Raw genomic sequence first — 22,158 nt, forward strand, 5'->3', positions numbered from 1 at the left:
CGACGCAATTGCGGAGCAGACCAGTTTCCTGGTTGACTACCTGGCCTCGTCCTGCGGCGGAGGAGGAGGATCCTCCTCGCTGTGAGCAACTTTCCCACGCTTAGGCAGGTAGAGCCCTAAACGGCACCCGACGTGCTTATGAATGAAACCCAGTCGAGTCCATTCAGTACGGCCGGATTTTCCCGGACTCACACTGCACAACATCAATGCCCGATACGGGGTCGGGTTTGTTTGGGTTTTGGACTGGCCAAGCCAATTATATAACAAAACATATGACCAACAGTATATATAATCTGGGAAATTAATTATCCTTTGTGGTGAGCCGGCGGGAACTGCCAGTATTGTTGCTATATTATTTAAAAGTTAATACCCAGGATTATGATGTTAAGCACCATTAGGATCAGATATCCAGATATTGATAACGGATTTTTTGGGATTTTTTCAAATGAGAATTTACCCATGCCTAAAAACAATATCTGAATTGTGATAAGAGGTAGCCGATAATAACTGCAACATTTATGTATTGATACATTGATAGTACTTCAAAAAATAAAAGGTAAACACTTATAGTCAGTTTCATTTGACCGTGAATATTATCTCCTCAAAATAATAGCGTGCTGGCACTTTAAAGATAATGCAATTAGTAAAAGTTAAGTATCTGAACGTACTTGTATTGTAAATCCAACTACAATATTTTTTATGGGGAACTTCCCCTTTACAGAACACATCTCACAAAGCCAAAGTCATTATAAAGCACTTCAGTTCCAGGCGTTGCGAAAACGTGTGCGGAAATTTCGATGTTTGGGTTTTAACACAATGAAAATACCGATTCTCTAATTAGGTCGAAAGTCCTGTCTGCGTAGCACCGGAAAAGGGTTTTTTAGGACCTAAGCGCCGGGTAAAACAGAAACAGAAAGGGATAGAGCGAACACGACGGATCTCAGGTAGTAAAAAAATTGCTCAATTGGTGTTCGTGAGCCTGGGTATAGCAGTATCCGAGGGATACGATCACACATATGGGCCTTGACACTGGAAGTTCCTCGGGGCTCAGCAACCAGCTTGGAATTCCGACTTGCCGAGGAAAAACGCGCCAGATCTTTGGCATTTCTAAGTTTAATCAAAGCGCCATGACAGGGTCCATAAATTCGGGCGATTGTCAGCCGCACCGGCACTCGTTCCATACATATGTTCCGGCTAATGCCCACGCCCGGCTAATTCTCATCGACTCGCGATTAGATTAGCAATCTGCAAACGCTGCCAGCCAATTAAGATATAGGGGCCCACTTGAGATTTCCCCACTACCTAACCTGTCGCTATTTTACCAGGGAGATCGCTTAGTTGCGCTTTGGACTCCGCTCGTGCCGGATTAACGTGTTATGATAGTCACCGCGAAGTTGGTAGCCATTGGGCTGGGCCTCGCGCTCACGGCCTTCACCGTATCGACCATTGTCCTGGCCGTCCAGAAGGCGAATCTTAAGAGTGATTTGCGCGATGCCCAGGAGAAGTTAGACCTCCTGGAGGCGGGGTATACGAGCACAGCTGCTCCGACAACGGCAAGCACCAGTGGTTCGGAGCCCACATCTGAACCTGGCAGCACAGTTTCTCCAGGAAGCACAGCCTCTCCAGGAAGCACTCAGTCACCAGGTTCCACCGCTTCAACAAGTGAACCCAGCACCACTGAATCCCCCGAAGAGAAGATCGACTACCGATTGCCCGGAACTCTAAAGCCCACCCATTATGATCTCTATCTGTTTCCCAACATCGAAACTGGTGAATTCAGTGGACAGGAAACGATTACAATTACAGTTGTGGAGGCAACCGACAAGATAGTCTTGCACTCTCTCAACCTAAAGATTTCGAGTGTATCCATAATGAACACGGGCAGTGATACTTTGGAGATCCTAGAAACAACCGTGGATACTGTGAAGGAGTTTTTGATATTTCAGCTAAACGAACCACTGACAACAGGCAGGGAAGTGAGGCTGCATATTGGATTCGAGGGATCGATGGCCAACAAGATTGTGGGACTATACAGTTCGTCGTATGTGAAGGACGATGAGACCCGCAAGTGGATAGCCACCTCCAAGTTCGAACCCACTTATGCCCGCCAGGCTTTTCCCTGCTTTGATGAGCCAGCATTGAAGGCCGAGTTCACCATTACCCTGGTGCATCCCTCTGGGGACGATTACCATGCCCTGTCCAACATGAACGTGGACTCGAGTGTCAACCAGGGAGCCTTCCAGGAGGTCACGTTCGCCAAAAGTGTTCCCATGAGCACCTACCTGGCCTGCTTCATTGTCTCCGACTTCACCGCCAAGAACGTCGAAATCGACACCAAGGGCATTGGAGAAAACTTCCCCATGAGCGTCTACGCCACTCCAGAGCAAATCGACAAAACGGATCTTGCTGTGACCATCGGCAAGGGAGTCATCGAGTACTACATCGACTACTTCCAAATCGCCTATCCGCTGCCCAAACTTGATATGGCTGCCATCCCCGACTTTGTCTCCGGTGCCATGGAGCACTGGGGATTGGTGACCTACAGGGAAACATCGCTCTTGTACGACGAAGCCACGAGTTCTGCCACCAACAAGCAGCGCATTGCCAGCGTGATTGCCCACGAATTCGCCCACATGTGGTTTGGAAACTTGGGTAAACAAACTGCCGGGTTGGGGATTTACCATGTGGAATTATGAAAATTTGTTGAAAAATCAATTGTTCCCTCAATGTGATGTTTTACGTTATAATCTATTTTAAATTCACATTTTTAAAAGAGCACCAAAGGTCAGAATTAGTAATCAGTAAATTCAATTATCTGTTTTTAAGTAACAATGAACTGGTGGAACGATCTCTGGCTAAACGAGGGCTTTGCTAGCTTCATTGAGTACTTGGGCGTGGATGCCGTCTATCCAGAGTGGCAAATGGCAAGTGTCCCTAAGTTAATCAAAAATACACTCAATCATTTCCATGTCTAAACTCCGTAGCGTGATCAATTCATCGTGAGCACTTTACACAGCGTACTCACTTTGGATGCAACCCTCGGCTCCCACCCGATCATCCAGACCGTGGAGAATCCCGACCAGATCACGGAGATCTTTGACACCATTACGTACTCCAAGGGTTCCTCGCTTGTGCGAATGCTGGAGGATTTCCTCGGGGAGACTACCTTCCGCCAGGCGGTTACCAATTATTTAAATGAGTACAAGTACTCCACGGCAGAAACGGGTAACTTCTTTACAGAGATCGACAAACTGGAACTGGGCTACAATGTCACAGAGATTATGCTAACATGGACGGTGCAGGTAAACCCAAAGATGTACCTCTAAGTTCGCAAATATTTCAACACCCCATTCTTTTTTGCAGATGGGTCTGCCAGTGGTCACGATCGAAAAGATCTCTGACACGGAATACAAATTGACGCAGAAGCGCTTCTTGTCCAATCCGAACGACTATGACGCCGATCACGAGCCCTCGGAATTCAAGTGAGTGTGCAGAACTTATTGCCTGGACGCTATCTGATCGCGAATTTCGCACATACATTATATAGCTACCGTTGGTCGATCCCCATCACATATTTTACCAGTTCGGATTCGGCGGTGCAGCGCCTGTGGTTTTATCATGACCAGAGCGAAAGTAAGTGGCGTCATCTGTATGCTGGAGCACGGCTTCTCACATCTTAGATCTCTATTTTTTCTCTCTGTATTTTTTTGACAGTCACTGTAACCGTTCCCGCTGCCGTCCAATGGATTAAGTTCAACGCCGACCAGGTCGGCTATTATCGCTTTAACTACAATACCGATCTGTGGAATAGTCTGGCCGACCAGTTGGTGGTGCAACCAAGTGCATTCCGCTCGGTGGATCGCGCTCATCTCCTCAACGATGCGTTTGCCCTGGCAGATTCCACTCAGCTGCCCTATGCGACGGCCTTCGAGTTGACCAGATACTTGGACAAGGAGACCGATTATGTTCCTTGGAGTGTGGCTGCGTCCCGTCTGACTGCGCTGAAGCGAACCCTCTACTACACCAGCACCTACGCCAAGTACAAGAAGTACGCCACAGCTTTGATTGAGCCCATCTATACTGCTCTCACCTGGACAGTCGGCACGGATCACTTGGATAAGTGGGTAGACTCCTTTATAGATCTGTGCATATTTATATCGTTTCTTACTACATCTCCAGTCGCCTTCGCGTCACCGCCTTAAGTGCCGCCTGTTCCTTGGGCCTGGAATCCTGCCTCTCTGAAGCCGGGGAGCAGTTCAACACATGGCTGGCCAAGCCAGAGGATCGTCCAAAGGCCGATGTCCGTGAGACTGTCTACTACTATGGCATACAGTCCGTTGGAAACCAGGAGGATTGGGATGCAGTGTGGGAGCTGTTCGTCAACGAATCGGATGCGAGCGAGAAGTCCAAGCTGATGTATGGCCTGTCCGCCATTCAGATTCCCTGGATATTGCAGCGCTACATTGATCTGGCCTGGAACGAGGATTACGTGCGGGGTCAGGACTACTTCACCTGCCTTACCTATATCTCCGCGAATCCAGTTGGTGAGCCCCTGGTGTGGGACTATGTACGGGAGAACTGGCAGCGACTTGTGGACCGATTTGGACTTAACGAGCGCTATTTGGGCAACTTGATTCCCTCCATCACTGCCCGCTTTAGCACCCAAACCAAGCTGGAGGAGATGGAACAGTTCTTTGCCAAGTACCCGGAGGCTGGAGCCGGAACAGCCGCACGTGTGAGGGCTCTGGAGACGGTCAAGAACAACATTGTTTGGCTGGCCGAGAACCTGGAGGGTGTGGACGCCTGGCTGGACAAGCAGTCACTGTAAAAAGTCCGAGGAAGTGGTCTTGCGACCATGGATACCATTAAACATGTACTCATCTAATTGCCATTATAAACCAAAAATGTGCCGCACAGGTGGGAATAAAGATAAGCGTAGCTATGGGGAAAACTGAAATTACACCTCTATAAATAAGCAATTATCCAATGGACTGATTGATAACAAGAGTTGATTACTGGGTTTTGGGTGCCACTAAAGGACACGAAGTATTTTGATTGACATTTATTGCAATCCAAATGTACGTACTAAATTTTACAAGCACCGGAAATTACTTCATATAATACAAAACCCATATTAATTGATTGTAAATAAAATGTTTTTAAAGCTTTTGAAACATCGCAAGTTTACATAAATATACTTTAATCATTGCTCTATTAAAACTAGCAAAGAAAATTAAATTCTCTCTCTTTTATTATATGTATACTATATTGTCACTAGTTAAAATAATTTTTATATAAATATTTTAAATTAGCTTTTTTTTATTTCGTTGATGCTGAGTATGTTGGATGTATCAGCTGAAAATCTTATTTGGCCAGTATTCCATATTTTCTCAGTGAGGTGGAGCGAATTTACTCTAATATTACAGATTACCGTAATGAAATTAGTAAAAGTGTAAAATTGGCTTAGCACATATACGTATTGTGTCATAACCACGCGATTTCACACCCTACCGCTCCGAATGTTCCCACTTTCTCTGGCTCTTACCCTATCGCCCAGTTGACCGTAATCGCGGCTATTTGGCCGATCACTATCGTAATCGCGTAGGCGAACATAAACCAATTCCAGTGCACACACTATCGAATCGATTCGGGTATTGGGCAACAAGTGGTAAGAGCTGGACTGACTGACTTAACGCTAGTTAGTCGCTCGCGACAGGTGTGATTGCAAAGATGTTCCTCAGTGGCTATTGGTTGCAGGTGGTGCTCTGCTGGGCGGTGGTGGCCTTTGCCACGGCCACAGTGGTGGTGGCGGTGCAGAAGGCTCAGCTGGAAAGGGACCTCCGCGATGTGCAGGACAAGATCGATATGTTCGAGGAGTGGAACGGGGAGAGCCGCACTCGCATGAAGCGTGAGGACACGGTGGGTATCCATTTGCTAATCAGTGGAATGCATTTATTACTATAATCTACCCCTAAAGATTGATTATCGCCTGCCCACGAACCTGGTGCCCACGCACTACAACCTCTACTGGCACCCGGATCTGGAAACAGGCAACTTTACCGGTCAGCAGAGGATTAGTATCAAGGTGGTGGAGGCCACGAACCAGATTATTCTCCACTCCTATCTGCTGGATATCACAAGTGTCTATGTGCTGAATAGAGAGGTGGAAAAGTTCGAGCTGGAGGAGGATCGTCAGTTCCTGATTATAACGTTGACGGAAGAGCTGCCGGTGGATGCCAGTATTACCCTGGGAATCATTTTCGGGGGTCAGATGAAGGACAAGCTCGTGGGTCTCTACAGCAGCACATATCTGAATGAGGCAGGAGCTACCAGGTATTTCAGATTTCTATTTTATTTTTATGGTATGCCTAAAAGTATGCAGCGTGTTTTCATGACCTGATCTGGATAATAATCAATACCATCATTACTGTTTTAATAGCGAATTAGTTAGTTGGTTTGCTTTGAAATTTGTAATTTAAGTTTTAACATTTTCCCTATGCAGAACCATTTCAACGACAAAATTCGAACCCACTTACGCGCGCCAGGCCTTCCCATGCTTCGATGAGCCCGCCATGAAGGCCACTTTCGCCATCACGGTGGTTCATCCATCGGGATCCTACCACGCCGTTTCGAACATGCAGCAGACGGTGAGATCAACTTATCAAACAGGTTAAATAGGTTCATCAATAATTAAATCGTAGGAATCCAATTACTTGGGAGACTATACTGAGGCCATCTTCGAGACGAGTGTGTCGATGAGCACCTACCTGGTGTGCATCATTGTGTCAGACTTCGCTTCCCAGACCACCACGGTAAAAGCCAACGGAATTGGCGAGGACTTCTCCATGCAGGCCTATGCCACCTCGCATCAGATCAACAAGGTCGAGTTTGCTCTGGAGTTCGGACAAGCTGTCACGGAGTACTATATTCAGTACTATAAGGTGCCCTATCCGCTAACCAAACTGGACATGGCCGCCATTCCCGACTTCGCCTCGGGGGCCATGGAGCACTGGGGATTGGTCACTTACAGGGAGACTGCTCTGCTGTACGATCCCAGTTACAGCTCCACGGCGAACAAGCAATCGATAGCCGGAACTCTGGCCCATGAGATTGCACATCAGTGGTTCGGAAACCTGGTCACCATGAAGTGGTGGAACGATCTGTGGCTGAACGAGGGATTCGCCCGCTTTATGCAGTACAAGGGCGTCAACGCCGTACACCCGGACTGGGGAATGGTAAGGAACTGTATTCAAATTTGTAAACTATACTCAAAAAAATATACTTATTTTTACCACTTAGCTGGAGCAATTCCAAATCGTTGCCCTGCAACCCGTGTTGCTATACGATGCCAAGCTATCCTCCCATCCAATTGTCCAGAAGGTAGAAAGCCCCGATGAAATTACGGCCATATTCGACACCATCAGTTACGAAAAGGGAGGATCCGTGATCCGCATGCTGGAGACTCTTGTGGGCGCCGAAAAGTTTGAGGAGGCGGTGACCAATTACCTGGTGAAGCATCAGTTCAATAACACGGTCACCGATGACTTCCTCTCCGAAGTTGAAGCTGTGGTAACTGACTTGGATATCAAAAAACTGATGCTCACCTGGACCGAACAGATGGGCTATCCGGTGTTGAATGTTTCGAAGGTGGGAGATGGTAGCTTCAAGGTTACCCAGCAGCGATTCCTCTCCAATCCAGCCAGTTACGAGGAGGCTCCATCAGAAAGCACCTACGGATACAAGTGGAGTGTTCCGATTACCTGGTTTGCTGATGATGGTTCATCGAACAGCTTCATTTACGACTACGATGTTGACTCTGTGGGAATTGCGGTGTCCAACGAGGTGCAGTGGATCAAGTTGAATGTCAACCAAACTGGCTACTATCGGGTCAACTACGACGAGGACCTGTGGGACCTGCTCATCAAGCAGTTAACCACCAGTCCCGCTCGTTTCGAAATCGCCGATCGTGCTCATCTCTTGAACGATGGCTTCGCTCTGGCGGATGCCAGCCAACTATCCTACAGAATTCCCCTGGAGATGACCGCTTATTTAGCCCAGGAGCGCGACTTCGTGCCCTGGTATGTGGCCTCTAATAAGCTCAGGTCGCTCCATCGCAGTCTCATGTTCAGCGAGGGATATGTCTCGTACCTCACCTATGCCAGAAGTCTGATCGCCGGCGTATACGAGGAGGTTGGATGGACTGTGGACGCAGACGATCACCTGAAGAAGTGAGTGAACACTATATATATTATATATTAAATTCTATGTTACTCAAATGTTCCATATTCCTTTGCAGCCGCCTGCGGGTTTCCATTTTGAGTGCCGCCTGTGCCCTGGGTGTTCCAGATTGTCTGCAGCAGGCTTCCGAGCGCTTCAACGACTTCCTCCAAAATCCGAGCAGCCGACCTTCCCCCGATCTTCGCGAGATTGTCTACTACTACGGCATGCAGCAGTCCACCAGCCAATCGAGCTGGGAGCAGTTGTTCCAACTCTTTGTGGCCGAAACCGATGCCAGCGAGAAGCTGAAGCTGATGTACGGATTGTCTGGTGTTCGGAACAGCCAGTACCTGTTCAACTTCCTGGTTCTGGCCTCTAGCGATGAGAGCATCGTCCGCTCCCAGGACTATTTCACCTGTGTGCAGTATATAGCCGCCAATCCTGTGGGTGAACCTGTGGTCTGGGAATTCTACCGTGAGCAGTGGCCCCAGCTCACCGCCCGTTTTGGCCTGAACAACCGCAACTTTGGTCGACTTATCGCCCAGATCACGGCCAACTTCGCCAGCTCCGTGAAACTGGAGGAGGTTCAGCACTTCTTCTCTAAGTACCCCGAATCGGGAGCTGGAGCTAACTCCCGGTTGGAGGCCGTGGAAACCATCAAGTACAATATTGAATGGCTTTCCAGAAACGAAGCGGACATCAGCGACTGGCTAACTGGAACGGCCTCGCCGCTGACCAAGAAAAACCAATTTTAAAATTGTATATTGCATATTAGAACCCGTCATTTAGCCAATAATTAGAATTGCATAAGAAACCAGCTAAAATTCCGTTCGAGTTCAATAAAATGAAATTCCAAAATCAAACCATAAATACAACCCCCATATTTTCATTTATTTTATCCGCGGCAAGTGGCGATTTCTATGGCTCCTAGGAAATTATTGGAGATAGGGTCTTCGAGTATATGGTCAATGCGGAATCATGACCGTGCGTAATTATCCTGGGTAATAAGACTGTCCAGTCATAATAGTCGATATATGGCCATGTGGTTACCATAAACGTAATGGTCTCGCATAAAACGATTTTATCTGGTCACGAAGCTATATAGTATATAGTCTAGATATCGGCCAGCAATCTGGTCAGGTTTATCAAGTCCAAATTGTGGGGTCAGATTCGCAACTTGCATTCAGTTTCCAAACTGACTTCCAGCCTAGTGGAAGCAGTAGAGTACAACCCAACGATAAAAGCATATCCCTAAAATGGTTGCCTGTGAGTTTTATATATAGAGTGGCATATCCCAGAGAAACAGGAACTAATGTGAACTAACAATAGGGCTGACTGTAAAGTCAGTGGCCATCTTTTTGGGCCTGGCCTCCACAGCTTTTTGTGTGGCCACGATTGTGCTGGCCGTTCAGAACGCGGATCTGGAGAACGATCTGCAGGATGCCCTCGATAAGATCGACGCATTGACAGCGGACACCACGTCCACGTCTTCCACCTCTACGAGCAGTTCCACGACCACCACCACTGCAGATCCGAATAGGCCCACGGATGACCCAGAGCCTGGCTCTACCACCTCACCTGGCGGAGGAAGTGACACAACCCCCAGTGCAGGAACTTCCAGCACAGGAAGCACTTCCAGCACAGGAAGCACTTCCAGCACCAGCAATCCCATCTATCCGACATTGCCGACAGGACTGCCGGATCCTGAAAAGGTGAGTTCGATTATTCATCTACACAGTTTGTAGTGATAGCTATAAAAGATATTAGTTCAGAAAAACCCTCACGCCGAGTAGGAAAATTTTCAGCAATTAGTCGTAAAGTCGGCGTGGCTACTAATTTCGAATTTATTAAGTTTCTACATTGGTCTCATTGGTCATTTCAAGTGCTTATCGCTTGGTTAGCGTTTTTTCCTTTTTATCATAACACAAAACGCGGCTAATTTCTTGGGGCTTTTTAGTTAGTTTAATTGCGGCTAACACAGAGTTAAGAGTCACAAAAATGGGACTCACGAAGGACAAGATTAAGGGTATTTATTAATGTCGAAGGAAGTTTGGCGAAATTCCGAGATACATATATATTTTCATAGACTGGATTACCGCTGAACGCGTGGCTATATTCTTTGGTCTATTGTCAACCTGCTTGATCGTTGCCCTCGTAATTGTGGTGGTCCACAGGGATAATTTGTGGCTGCAGTTGGACGAAGCCAAAAGGATGTTGGATGTCCTGGAGGAATATATTCAAAGTCACCTGCTGACTACTATTGCGGAAAGAAATTCATAAGAATTAGGCTGCTGGGAAGCATTTAAGAAGAAAAATAATGAAAAGAATGTTATCACATATACATATACTAGGACTAGACAATATTTCCAAAAATGTACTCAGTTTAAAGCAATAAAGGCAAATGTATGAGAAACCAAAAACGCTAAGGGTCCAAACATTGTGTAGTACAGCGATTGTTGTTTGATATCTGAAATTGCACCTCATAAACAATGACCCTAATTTCACAATATTTAACCGCTATATCCACCAAAGGCGAAATTTGTTGCAACGAGGTCCACTTTGTTTACGACTTGACCACAGCACAACAGTGCTATTTCCTATCGCCACCTTATCAACCTTATCCTATCGCCACTTTATAGGGCCAAAATCCATTATCAATGGCATGGATATTAAATAATCTTTACGATCCCGCAGATCGAATGGCGCCTGCCCACGGAACTGAAGCCCATCAAGTACAAGCTGTACTACGAGCCCGACTTGAAGACCGGTGCCTGTGAGGGAACCGTGTCCATCCAGTTCCAGCTGAACGCGGTCACCAATCTGATCGTCCTGCACGCCAAGGACCTCAATGTGCACAGCATCAGCATCCTGAACATGATGGCGCGCATACGCCTGGCCATCGATAGCATCAACTTGGATGAGTCCCGGGAGCTGCTCCTGATCACGCTGAGGGAGGTCCTCAGTCTGAACAAGGCCTACACACTGTCCGCCAGCTTCGACTGCAACCTGAGCAGTCTGGTGGGCAGCTACATTAGCAACTACACGGATGCCGATGGACTGGATAGGTGAGTCATTTTTAGGTATATTTATCTGGTAATGAGGAAGGTTTTGTTGGCTGGTCTAGACTAAGATGTGAGAACCCTTCTTATGTCGGTACTTAAAACCAATAAGAGATTCACCGTCTTGGTTTGTAGCTTTCATTTAAATGGAATATAGATTTACGTGCCTTACATGTTTATCCAACGAACACCATATTATGTTAAGTGAATACCCCCAATGCTTGGAGCTCACTGCATGTTGGGGCCTTAGAAAAGCCGGTCTCAGCTGATGAGAGAGCTTTCCGGAGAAGCTCGAATACCGTGACAACTTTGGAGCCCGCTTCAGTTGGAAGTTCAGAGCAGAGCGCGACGGCCGCGATAGAAAAGAGCGGATCCCGTCTTCGCATACGATCTCAATTAGCCGCAGTACGACACTCGATCCCCTTTTTTCTCGGTTTTCTTTTCTGTTTTCTCGGATTTCTCGAGTGCGCGCCTACGATTTGAATCAAGAATGATAGCTGCCCGGCAATTGCCGTTATCAAATTAGCCGAGGGAATATTTCTCGGACCCGGCAAAGTGACAATTAATCCCATTCGTTGACAAAAAATAAAACGAGACACGAAAAGCTGTGATTTCAACTGTAAATCAAGTAAAAGGCATAGTGCAAAATGCGACGATATAATAGATAATAAGTGGCCCAGATCAATCAGAAACCGTTGAGTCCGCTCCAAAAGCTCCACGCCAAGACCAAATAACCATTGTCACCGCAACGCCGTTATGCGATCGAAATTCTAGTTTTAATTGGGCGCATTGAGGCGATCACTAATTTTAATATTCGCTGAAATGCGACCACCGGATTCTATGCCAACTTTGACTTTCAACAGGCACTCGTTTCGATAAACAACGGGCCATCGCAGGCTGGCCAACAGAACTCCACATGGCTGAATCAAACAGGTTGCACCGCACCGCTCCCTTCCCATTCCCCTTCCTCTGCCCCACTTCTTCCCCTTTTCCCCACCCCTCTTGGGCAAACAGGCTTGGAGCCAAATGCATACATAGTTCACTTGCCGCGCAAGTTCTTGGCCTTAAATCGGCCACAGTCGCTGCACTGCGAAAAAATAATAGAATTATATCTACTATAACCCATTATCGAACAATATCGCTAAACCTCATATCAACAAAAAGTAGATTCTGTTTTTCGCATTCACAATGTTCACGTTCTTATTCGCATTTCTTATCAACAATTATAACCACTCGGATAATAGGAAATATTTCAGTGGACTCAAAATTACTACAATAGCTAATTAAATTATTAATCTTATTAATGTCAGTGTTAAATCTATTTGTAATGTACTATAAATATGAAGAAAGCAAATAGACATTTTACCTCTTCAAGTGATCTTCAGCTTGTATCAAAGATTTTGATGGCAACTTAACTTGTTGATGATTTCTTTGCTGTGTATCTGTGGTTGTTGGCCAGCAAATGCGTCGTGTTTACATCTCCAATGCGGCAAATACTCAATGACCGCTGAGAAAATACTTTCTTCCAAAAGCCGCAACAAAATGGGTCGACATCATTGACTGCCAAGCCACTTGTTGTCATAGTAGTTTCCCCTTCCCGTTTCTCACTGTGTTTTCTGGGTTTGTTTTGTTCTTGAAAGTTCAGTTGAAGCTCGGTGGTCAAACTTTTTTCATTTTCATTGACACTGATTTCTTTTTCGTTCTTCTTGGGCGAAATAGAAATTTTGTATTTCCAAATGGTGGGAAAGAACCTTCGAAAGTGCAGGGTTTTTAATTGGATTTTTGTGCTAATAATGTAAATTAATGGCTGTTGGTGGAATTGATAAGGCACTTGACACCTTTGGCGGGGTGTAAATTATACAATTAAACACTTAGAAGTTCATTGATCTTTATACTTAAATATAAACAATTTCATGTTATTCTTCTGTATCCAACTTATTAATCGTCTATATATGTAGGTATATAATTTCCAAGTCCTGGTTTTTATTTGAACATTAATATTTGTGGATTTCGGTTAATCAAATGAACTGGTGATAAGGCTTACATAATTATTAGTACCGCATGGTATAGAGTTTCCGTTTCTCCAATAATGAATTTATTTATAACGAACTCATTTAAACAGTTTCAATGTAGTATCAAGTATCAATGAATGCATAGCAGTAAATTTAACAAGTCAAGGCCTATGTTTACTAACCAATTTTATAGTTTATTTGCGTAAAGAGTGATGCAACCCATTGATTGATAGTAAATTTATTTCGCATTCCGTTAACCCCAAACATGCAAATTGTGGCAATCATTTCTTTGTCAACCCATCTTCCTTTTATTTATTGTTTTTAGTTTAATTTTCCCTTTGTGAATATCGTAAATTGCAGGCACGTATAGTCGACCTTTGTCAATTTCATCCCATCGCGGGTGTTATGGGTCGTATTTCTTTCATGTCTGGGATTTACTTTGAGTTTTGGGTGTTTCTGGGGCGCACTTGTCACGTATAACGATTTGCATTTTTCTGACTACTGCTCGCCGACTTTGTGTATATTGTGAAAGTTATGACCTTAAACAGTCCAAGGAACGTGTTTCAAATGTAAGTTTTCGTTTCCAATTCCAAAATTTTAATGCATTTTTGCTCTTGTAAACCAAACGCTTCGTTCTGCCTGTTACATACTTTTCAACCTTTTACTCTACGAGTAACGGGTATAATGATCGCCATACATATTATATATAATATTGCTATTAACAAAAGAGTTTTAATTCGTTCAAATTGTTGGTTTTTTTCTTTGTGCATTTGCCTCGGTCTTCAAAGTAGTAAATTTATGCGACTCATTAGCGAAGCATGAGAACTGTTATGTTATGGCTTGTGCCCCCGCGATCATCGCTTCATCGGCTTCAGAATGCCGAGATATCCACATCTGTGCAATGGGGCGTGTCCGATTGGCTCTTGGCAGTCGCAGATATATGGACTCATATGGTATATATACGGACCATTGTCTGCAGATCTTCTGGTTGCTTTTTTTCCGGCGCTCATAAGGTGGTAGTCATGCAATTTTGTTGACTCCGATGTGCGGTGGCTTTGTGCGATGTGCGCTCCCTAATTGAGTCAGCATTACATCATCCGCGGAAGATGCAAGGGGGCGTATACGTATTATACTATGGGTATCAGAGACAATTGCCTGCTGGCTGGTGAAAATTAGCATATTCTGCAGCCTCGAATTCCTCAATTCGCACAGTTCAGAGTGAATGGTACTCCGTGTGATAGTGCAGCTGCATCGCATATTGTTCTTTTTTTGGTATAATACTCCTATATCCTGACATAATTTCCGAAATGCAATTCGTGGATCATGGCTCTGCGGGTAGCACAATTCATTTCCAATGCTAATAATGGCATCTGCAATTTCTTCCCATCGCACAATCTGCGGAGATTTGTGCAACAGACGTAAATTGACAGGCAAAAAGTCAACAACCTTTTGCGATCCGTCAATCAATCGTACACAGAAAGAAAAGGTGTTTATTGCCCAACTGATATAAAAGTTGTAACTTTGTAACCATTGAATTTCTTAGCGTTCATGATCAATATTTTGTTATTGTGCAGAGACGCCTCTATAGAAAGTCGTATCATTGCAACAAGCCCGGAGATTCCGATTGCAACTCTTGCGGTTAGCCAGCCCATTTCCAACACCAACTTTATAAACCGAACTAAAAAATGGCTTCGAGTATTTGTAGTAACAATTTCACGAAATGACCAACTTCATTACGTGACCGTTGGCGGGGATTGGGGGACACAAATAACAGGCATCTGATTGATCTGCAGCGAGTCGAAATTGAGGCAATCTCCACCTGGAGACAGAGTGAAATGTGTCGGAAGCTGAGCTGCCCCGCCTCCTTCACCTGCCACCTCCATAAAAGCCGGGTACAAAAACCCGGGTTTGTTTATAAGCAGCTCGGAGATTATTAAAACAGAAAAAACTGATGATGGCAGCGGCGACGCATGTAATTCAGTACGCGACTTTTATGATGCTCTCGAATTACCTCGCCGATGACACAATAGATTGTATGAAGTTGTGGCACTTTGGGACAGCCCCTCAGTTGGACGAAGACACTACAGTTAAAGTGGAGCTTACCGATCGTGGCATTTAATAATGTTTTCCAGTGATTTACTGTTGTAGAACGCGCCCAGCCCAGTGAATATAAGTTGAGAAACGCAAAAAGAAGTACAAATCAATAGGCCAGAGAAACTAAAAGTCATGTATGCAGCGAAAAACGTACGCCCTCGCAGCAGCCTCTCCACAGACGACAACCACCGGATCAAGGACACCAATCGGCCCCACAAGGCCCCCAGCAACACGATCCTGACCCTCGCCGCATTCTGCGTCTTCCTGCTCGTCCTCTGCGGCTTCCTGCTGGGCGCCCTCGTCTACGTGGGCAAGAACATAGCCGAGGAGCACCAGAGGCAGCAGCACGCGAATGCTTCCCAGTGGTCCTTGAACTCCACCATCCGCACAGTTTACGTGGACCGGGACCAGTTGCTCTCCACCAAGCCCATTATCAGTGTACTTTCAGGTTGGTTTGCCTAGCGGGGAACAAAAAGTACTATTGGAATTTACCAAAAGTAAACGAACAGTCGTAGTCAAGCAGATTTCCCATGTTATACAATTTCTATTTCAAGCGCTGGATTAAAATTGGAATTTAGAAATCTCTCACCAAGCATTCCAAAGCAAAATACTTCATTATGTTTAAAACATATTATATAAGGCACACATTTTCTTTTCTGTAATTGCCAGACTGTTGAGGCACCTTCAGATAAATGCAAGAAAAAATTCTACGTAACTTGAAATCATGTTTGAATTTGGCGCGCATTTTCTGCGGTAAAAATACCAAATGAACCTATCCAAGTTTCCAACCTTGCTGCCCTCTGTTTGGTATATTCAAGGGAGTATTTAACATTACAAAGCATATTTAAGTAAATCATTTTCGACCCACTGTCACACTGTTCTGTGCTTTTTAGAGACTGATAGCATTAATAGTATTTGGGCGTCTTATTGATCCTTTAATCGCACTCAAAACCTAGATAATCGCGTTCACACCACCCAAGTGCCCACCAGCAGAAAATCGAGCATAATGGCCACTGTGGCGCCCGCTGTAAAGGCCGCGAGCAAGGTGCTCCAGAATCTGGGATTCCGACTGCCCAAGCAGATTAAACCAAGCAAGTACCGCCTTCACTTGCGCCCCGATCTCGAACGGAAGAACTATTCCGGCAATATAAGCATTAGCATGCAAGTTCTGGAGCCCATCGCCTTCATCCCAGTCCATGTGAAGCAACTGAATGTGAGCACCGTGGAGGTGAAGCGCCTGGACGAATCGGGAGCGCCCCTCAAGGACATCACCCCCTCGCTGACCTTTGCCCATCCGGAGTTTGAGTACTGGGTCACCGAGTTCGAACACCCGCTGGAGGCCGGAAACTACACCCTGCTGCTCAACTTTACTGGATCTCTCGTAGATCGGATTACGGGGATGTACCAGAGCTCCTACTTGGACAAGCTGAAGAACCGCTCCAGGTAGCCCGTCTACTAACCATCGAACTAACTACTACAGAATGTTTCTCACTAACGCAGCCAAATGACCCTTATTTATATATGAATCAACGTATTCAACTGCCATAACACCTGTTAATATTTCTTCTTTAGCGCTATTTAGCGATAATTGTTTGCTATTTGGACTTTGGTAAATTAGCAATACTGATAAGCTCTTTAATCCCATTTCAGATCGATCATCTCCACCAAGTTCGAGCCAACCTATGCCCGCCAAGCCTTCCCCTGCTTCGATGAGCCCGCCCTGAAGGCCCAGTTCACCATAACTGTGGCTCGTCCCAGTGGTGATGAGTACCACGTCCTGTCCAACATGCCGGTGGCCAGCGAGATTGTCGATGGCGATATCACCGAGGTGACCTTCGCAGAGACGGTGCCCATGAGCACCTACCTGGCCGCCTTTGTGGTGTCTGATTTTCAATACAAGGAATCCACTGTGGAGGGAACCAGCATTGCACTGAAGGTTTATGCGCCGCCAGCACAGGTGGAGAAAACGCAGTACGCCCTAGACACTGCCGCCGGAGTGATGGCATACTACATCAACTACTTCAACGTGTCGTACGCGCTACCCAAACTGGATCTGGTTGCCATTCCCGATTTCGTATCCGGTGCGATGGAAAACTGGGGATTGGTCACGTTCCGGGAGACGGCTCTTTTGTACGACGAATCTACCAGCTCCAGTGTGAATAAGCAGCGTGTGGCCATTGTCGTGGCCCATGAGTTGGCCCACCAGTGGTTCGGAAACCTGGTAACCATGAACTGGTGGAACGATCTGTGGCTAAACGAGGGTTTCGCATCTTTCCTCGAGTACAAGGGAGTCAAGCAAATGCATCCGGAATGGGATATGGACAATCAGTTTGTGATTGAGGAGCTGCACCCAGTGCTGACCATTGATGCCACTTTAGCCTCCCATCCAATTGTCAAGTCCATTGAGAGTCCAGCCGAGATCACGGAGTACTTCGACACCATCACCTACTCCAAGGGAGCCGCCTTGGTTCGCATGCTGGAGAATCTGGTGGGCGAGGAAAAGCTAAGAAACGCCACCACCCGCTACTTGGTGCGTCATATCTACGGAACTGCCACCACTGAGGATTACCTCACAGCCGTCGAGGAGGAGGAGGGCCTGGACTTTGACGTGAAGTAAGTAAATTATATGCTTAATAAAAAGCGAATTCCGTATTTAAGATCTTTTATTTAATCTGCAGACAGATCATGCAAACCTGGACAGAGCAGATGGGTCTTCCGGTTGTGGAGGTGGAGAAAACGGGCAGTACTTATAAGCTCACCCAAAAGCGTTTCCTGGCCAACGAAGATGACTACACAGCCGAAGCTGAAGCATCGTCCTTCAAGTAAGTGGACTAATAGAAAGCTGATTAGGTTTCTAAAAATTAGCTTGCACGCCATTCTTTAACAATGCTTCTTTCAATAGCTACCGTTGGTCGATTCCCATTACCTACACGAGCAGCATCAACAGTGATGTCCAAACATTAATATTCAACCACAATGACAATGAGGCCACTATTACGCTTCCGGAAGAAGCCACCTGGATTAAGATTAACACAAATCAAGTGGGCTTCTACCGAGTGAACTACGGAAGCAATCAGTGGTCGGAACTTATTTCTGTTCTGAAAAACTCCCGGGAAACTTTCACCACCGCCGATCGCGCTCATCTGCTAAACGATGCCAATACCCTGGCCGCTGCCGGACAGCTTAACTACTCCGTGGCACTGGATCTGATATCTTATCTGGAGAGCGAACAGGACTATGTGCCCTGGAGCGTGGGCACCTCTGCCCTGGCAACGTTAAGGAACCGCGTATACTACACGGATTTGTACACTAACTTCACCACCTACGCCCGTAAACTGCTTAACCCCATCGTAGAGAAGGTCACCTTTACCGTGGCGGCCGATCATCTGGAAAAGTAAGATATTGAGCTAATTTACTTTAGTTACTCATATAATTTGATCTATTTAACAGTCGTCTCCGCATTAAGGTGCTAAGCTCAGCCTGCAGCTTGGGACACGAGAGCTCCTTGCAACAGGCGGTCACCCTGTTCAACCAGTGGCTGGCTAGCCCCGAGACCCGACCCAATCCAGATATCCGAGACGTAGTCTACTACTATGGTATGCAACAGGTGAACACGGAGGCGGCGTGGGATCAAGTGTGGAAGCTGTATCTGGATGAGAGCGATGCCCAGGAGAAGCTGAAGCTGATGAACTGCCTAACCGCTGTGCAGGTGCCATGGCTGTTGCAGCGATACATCAACTGGGCCTGGGATGAGAGCAATGTGCGCCGACAGGACTACTTCACCCTGCTGGGCTACATATCCACCAACCCGGTGGGCCAGAGCCTTGTGTGGGACTACGTGCGTGAGAACTGGGAGAAGTTGGTGGAGCGCTTCGGCATCAATGAACGCACCTTGGGTCGACTGATCCCCACGATCACTGCCCGCTTCTCCACAGAAACCAAGCTGGAAGAGATGCAGCAGTTCTTTGCCAAATATCCCGAGGCTGGAGCCGGAACTACGGCCCGTCAACAGGCGTTGGAAGCGGTTAAGGCAAACATCAAATGGCTAGCGGTCAACAAGGTCCAGGTGGGCGAATGGTTGGCCAATTACGTCCAACAGTCCACGGTTACCAACCGCATTCAATGAGTCGGGAACTCGGCCATTTGCACCCTGTAAAATATCAGTAATGTAAAAACTACCAATGGAAGTGAACATAGTCTTAGCTAACTAGTGAAGCAAAAGCATTTCAAATGTGAACGAAGAATTGTGATTGCTTATGATATTTTTGAAGAAAATACAAGTGAAAAAATAATATTTCTCTAAACTTTTTCTGCGAAGGGATATATAAAGAGGAATAGTAATGGGTTCCCCTTTTAATTTTTTGGCGTAAATATGTAATATTTCTGATCTTAGTAGAATATTTTCCCCAGAACGCGATGGTTTACTTTAGTGCAACTAAAATGGCTTATTTTATTTTCATTTTCCAAATATATATGTCCTGTGGTTTACTGGTAATAGAACCAAGTTATCAGGCAGTGGTGCCCGTGGTGGTGGATGCGGTGGTAATCCACGGGCAAAGCGGTGAACGCAACATGCAGGCAATCAGAAGGAAGGTGGCCTCAGTTGCTGGAGTGCTGAACAACATGACCAGGGCAACCACCAAAATGGCCATCAGGAAAGTGGAAGACTGCATGATGATAAACTGATAGTGTTACTCTGCTTGATCCATAACTTCCTTTTCTACCGATAAATCCCCTATTTATACGAACTCCGAGTTTGGGATACTATTGTTTTAAACAGACGCAGCAAATTTGCTTAGATGCTTTTGCAATTGTTCATGAACACTTGCCGCAAGATTATGTGCATTTGCATTGTTCTATTATTTTCATGTAGAATTTACACAAAATAGCACTGTTAAACAAATATTAACGTCATACCCGTGCAGCTCTTTATTTGCACATGCTTTCAGCTGAAGTCGGTAGCCGCTGAATGCCGGTTACAAAGTAAGATTAAAGCTAATCATGGTATATTCTAACGAGTTCAATGATTGATGCGAATAACAACTATAAAGTGTATTTATACCCGTTACTCGTAGAGTATAAGGGTATACTAAATTCGTTGAAAAGTATCTAACAGGCAGAAGGAAGCGTTACCGACCATATAAAGTATATATTTTCTTGATCAGGAGAGCAATAGTCGATACGATTTGGCCAAGTCCGTCTGTCCGTATGAACGTCGAGATTTCCGGAACTATAAAAACTAGAACGTTGAGATTAAGGATGCAGACTCCAGAGACATAGATTCAGCGCAAGTGAAGCAAAAGCATTTCAAATGTGAACGAAGAATTGCGATTGCTTATGATATTTTTGAAGAAAATACAGGTGAAAAAACAAGAGAGAACGCTATAGTCGAGTTCCCCGACTATCTGATACCCGTTACTCAGCTAGGGAAAGTGCGAAGGAGGTCTTCAACACTGACAGTTTTTGGCGGTTTGTGGGCGTTAGAGTAGGCGTGGCAAAAAGTTTTTTGGCAAATCTATAGAAATTTACAAGACTAATATAAAAATTAAAAAATATCAAAACATTTTTCAAAAGTGTGGGCGTGGCAGCTTTGGGCGGTTTGTGGGCGTTAGAGTGGGCGTGGCAAAAAGTTTTTTGGCAAATCGATAGAAATTTACAACACCAATACAAAAATGAAAAAATATCAAAACATTTTTCAAAAGTGTGGGCGTGGCAGTTTTGGGCGGTTTGTGGACATTAGAGTGGGCGTGGCGGATGATTCAACAAACTTGCGCTGCGTCTATGTCCCTGGAGTCTGTAGTCTGTATGCTTAATCTGAACTTTCTAGCTTTTGTAGTTCCTGAGATCTCGACGTTCATACGGACAGACAGACGGACAGACGGATGGACAGACGGACATGGCCAGATCGACTCGGCTATTGATCCTGATCAAGAATATATATACTTTATATGGTCGGAAACGCTTCCTTCTGCCTGTTACATACTTTTCAACGAATCTAGTATACCATTTTACTCTACGAGTAACGGGTATAATAATATTTCTCTAAACTTTTTCTGCGAAGGGATATATAAAGAGGAATAGTAATGGGTTCCCCTTTTAATTTTTTGGCGTAACTATGTAATATTTCTGGTCTTAGTAGAATATTTTCCCCAGAACGCGTTGGTTTACTTTAGTGCAACTAAAATGGCTTATTTTATTTTCATTTTCCAAATATATATGTCCTGTGGTTTACTGGTAATAGAACCAAGTTATCAGGCAGTGGTGCCCGTGGTGGTGGATGCGGTGGTAATCCACGGGCAAAGCGGTGAACGCAACATGCAGGCAATCAGAAGGAAGGTGGCCTCAGTTGCTGGAGTGCTGAACAACATGACCAGGGCAACCACCAAAATGGCCATCAGGAAAGTGGAAGACTGCATGATGATAAACTGATAGTGTTACTCTGCTTGATCCAGAACTACCTTTTCTACCGATAAATCCCCTATTTATACGAACTCCGAGTTTGGGATACTATTGTTTTAAACAGACGCAGCAAATTTGCTTAGATGCTTCTGCAATTGTTCATGAACACTTGCCGCAAGATTATGTGCATTTGCATTGTTCTATTATTTTCATGTAGAACTTACACAAAATACCACTGTTAAACAAATATTAACGTCATACCCGTGCAGCTCTTTATTTGCACATGCTTTCAGCTGAAGTCGGTAGCCGGTGAATGCCGGTTACAAAGTAAGATTAAAGCTAATCATGGTATATTCTAACGAGTTCAATGATTGATG

At 45.4% G+C, this 22,158-nt stretch overlaps 4 protein-coding genes across 4 annotated transcripts; 2 read left to right on the forward strand and 2 right to left on the reverse strand.

Annotated features, from left to right (window-relative positions):
* Positions 1 to 1,340: 1,340 nt before the first annotated feature.
* On the forward strand, positions 1,341 to 19,676 carry LOC6536937. The gene is made up of 22 exons (XM_039376353.2): positions 1,341 to 2,652; positions 2,827 to 2,924; positions 2,985 to 3,302; positions 3,364 to 3,482; positions 3,548 to 3,633; positions 3,715 to 4,120; positions 4,180 to 4,825; positions 5,704 to 5,919; positions 5,978 to 6,333; positions 6,503 to 6,647; positions 6,702 to 7,235; positions 7,300 to 8,228; positions 8,297 to 8,970; positions 9,547 to 9,929; positions 10,912 to 11,282; positions 14,832 to 14,926; positions 15,468 to 15,830; positions 16,339 to 16,825; positions 17,033 to 17,995; positions 18,061 to 18,204; positions 18,285 to 18,776; positions 18,833 to 19,676. The coding sequence occupies exons 1-22, from the start codon at positions 1,377 to 1,379 to the stop codon at positions 19,506 to 19,508; spliced, it is 9,777 nt and encodes a 3,258-aa protein (XP_039232287.1). The 5' UTR covers positions 1,341 to 1,376; the 3' UTR covers positions 19,509 to 19,676.
* On the forward strand, positions 10,098 to 10,637 carry LOC26535266. The gene is made up of 2 exons (XM_015192534.3): positions 10,098 to 10,243; positions 10,304 to 10,637. Exons 1-2 carry the CDS (start codon positions 10,216 to 10,218, stop codon positions 10,495 to 10,497), a joined length of 222 nt encoding a protein of 73 aa, XP_015048020.1. The 5' UTR covers positions 10,098 to 10,215; the 3' UTR covers positions 10,498 to 10,637.
* A 126-nt stretch (positions 19,677 to 19,802) lies between the features above and the next one.
* On the reverse strand, positions 19,803 to 20,097 carry LOC6536941. The gene has a single exon (XM_002097474.4). It carries the CDS (start codon positions 20,053 to 20,055, stop codon positions 19,891 to 19,893), a length of 165 nt encoding a protein of 54 aa, XP_002097510.1. The 5' UTR covers positions 20,056 to 20,097; the 3' UTR covers positions 19,803 to 19,890.
* Positions 20,098 to 21,545: 1,448 nt separating this feature from the next.
* Positions 21,546 to 21,843, reverse strand: LOC6536942. The gene has a single exon (XM_002097475.3). The coding sequence runs from the start codon at positions 21,796 to 21,798 to the stop codon at positions 21,634 to 21,636; it is 165 nt and encodes a 54-aa protein (XP_002097511.1). The 5' UTR covers positions 21,799 to 21,843; the 3' UTR covers positions 21,546 to 21,633.
* Between the last annotated feature and the right edge of the window lie 315 nt (positions 21,844 to 22,158).

The sequence above is a fragment of the Drosophila yakuba genome, chromosome 3R (genome assembly GCF_016746365.2).
Source record: "Drosophila yakuba strain Tai18E2 chromosome 3R, Prin_Dyak_Tai18E2_2.1, whole genome shotgun sequence".
Classification (NCBI taxonomy): domain Eukaryota; kingdom Metazoa; phylum Arthropoda; class Insecta; order Diptera; family Drosophilidae; genus Drosophila; species Drosophila yakuba.

Excerpts from the sequence above, each read along its gene's own strand:
- LOC6536937 (XM_039376353.2), top strand. The coding sequence starts at position 1,377 with ATGATAGTCACCGCGAAGTTGGTAGCCATTGGGCTGGGCCTCGCGCTC. Across the intron at positions 3,303-3,363 it reads TGCTAACATGGACGGTGCAG|ATGGGTCTGCCAGTGGTCAC; the intron begins GTAAACCCAAAG and ends TCTTTTTTGCAG. Across the intron at positions 8,971-9,546 it reads GACCAAGAAAAACCAATTTT|GGCTGACTGTAAAGTCAGTG; the intron begins AAAATTGTATAT and ends AACTAACAATAG.
- LOC26535266 (XM_015192534.3), top strand. The coding sequence starts at position 10,216 with ATGGGACTCACGAAGGACAAGATTAAGG. Across the intron at positions 10,244-10,303 it reads CACGAAGGACAAGATTAAGG|ACTGGATTACCGCTGAACGC; the intron begins GTATTTATTAAT and ends ATATTTTCATAG.
- LOC6536941 (XM_002097474.4), bottom strand. The coding sequence starts at position 20,055 with ATGCAGTCTTCCACTTTCCTGATGGCCATTTTGGTGGTTGCCCTGGTC.
- LOC6536942 (XM_002097475.3), bottom strand. The coding sequence starts at position 21,798 with ATGCAGTCTTCCACTTTCCTGATGGCCATTTTGGTGGTTGCCCTGGTC.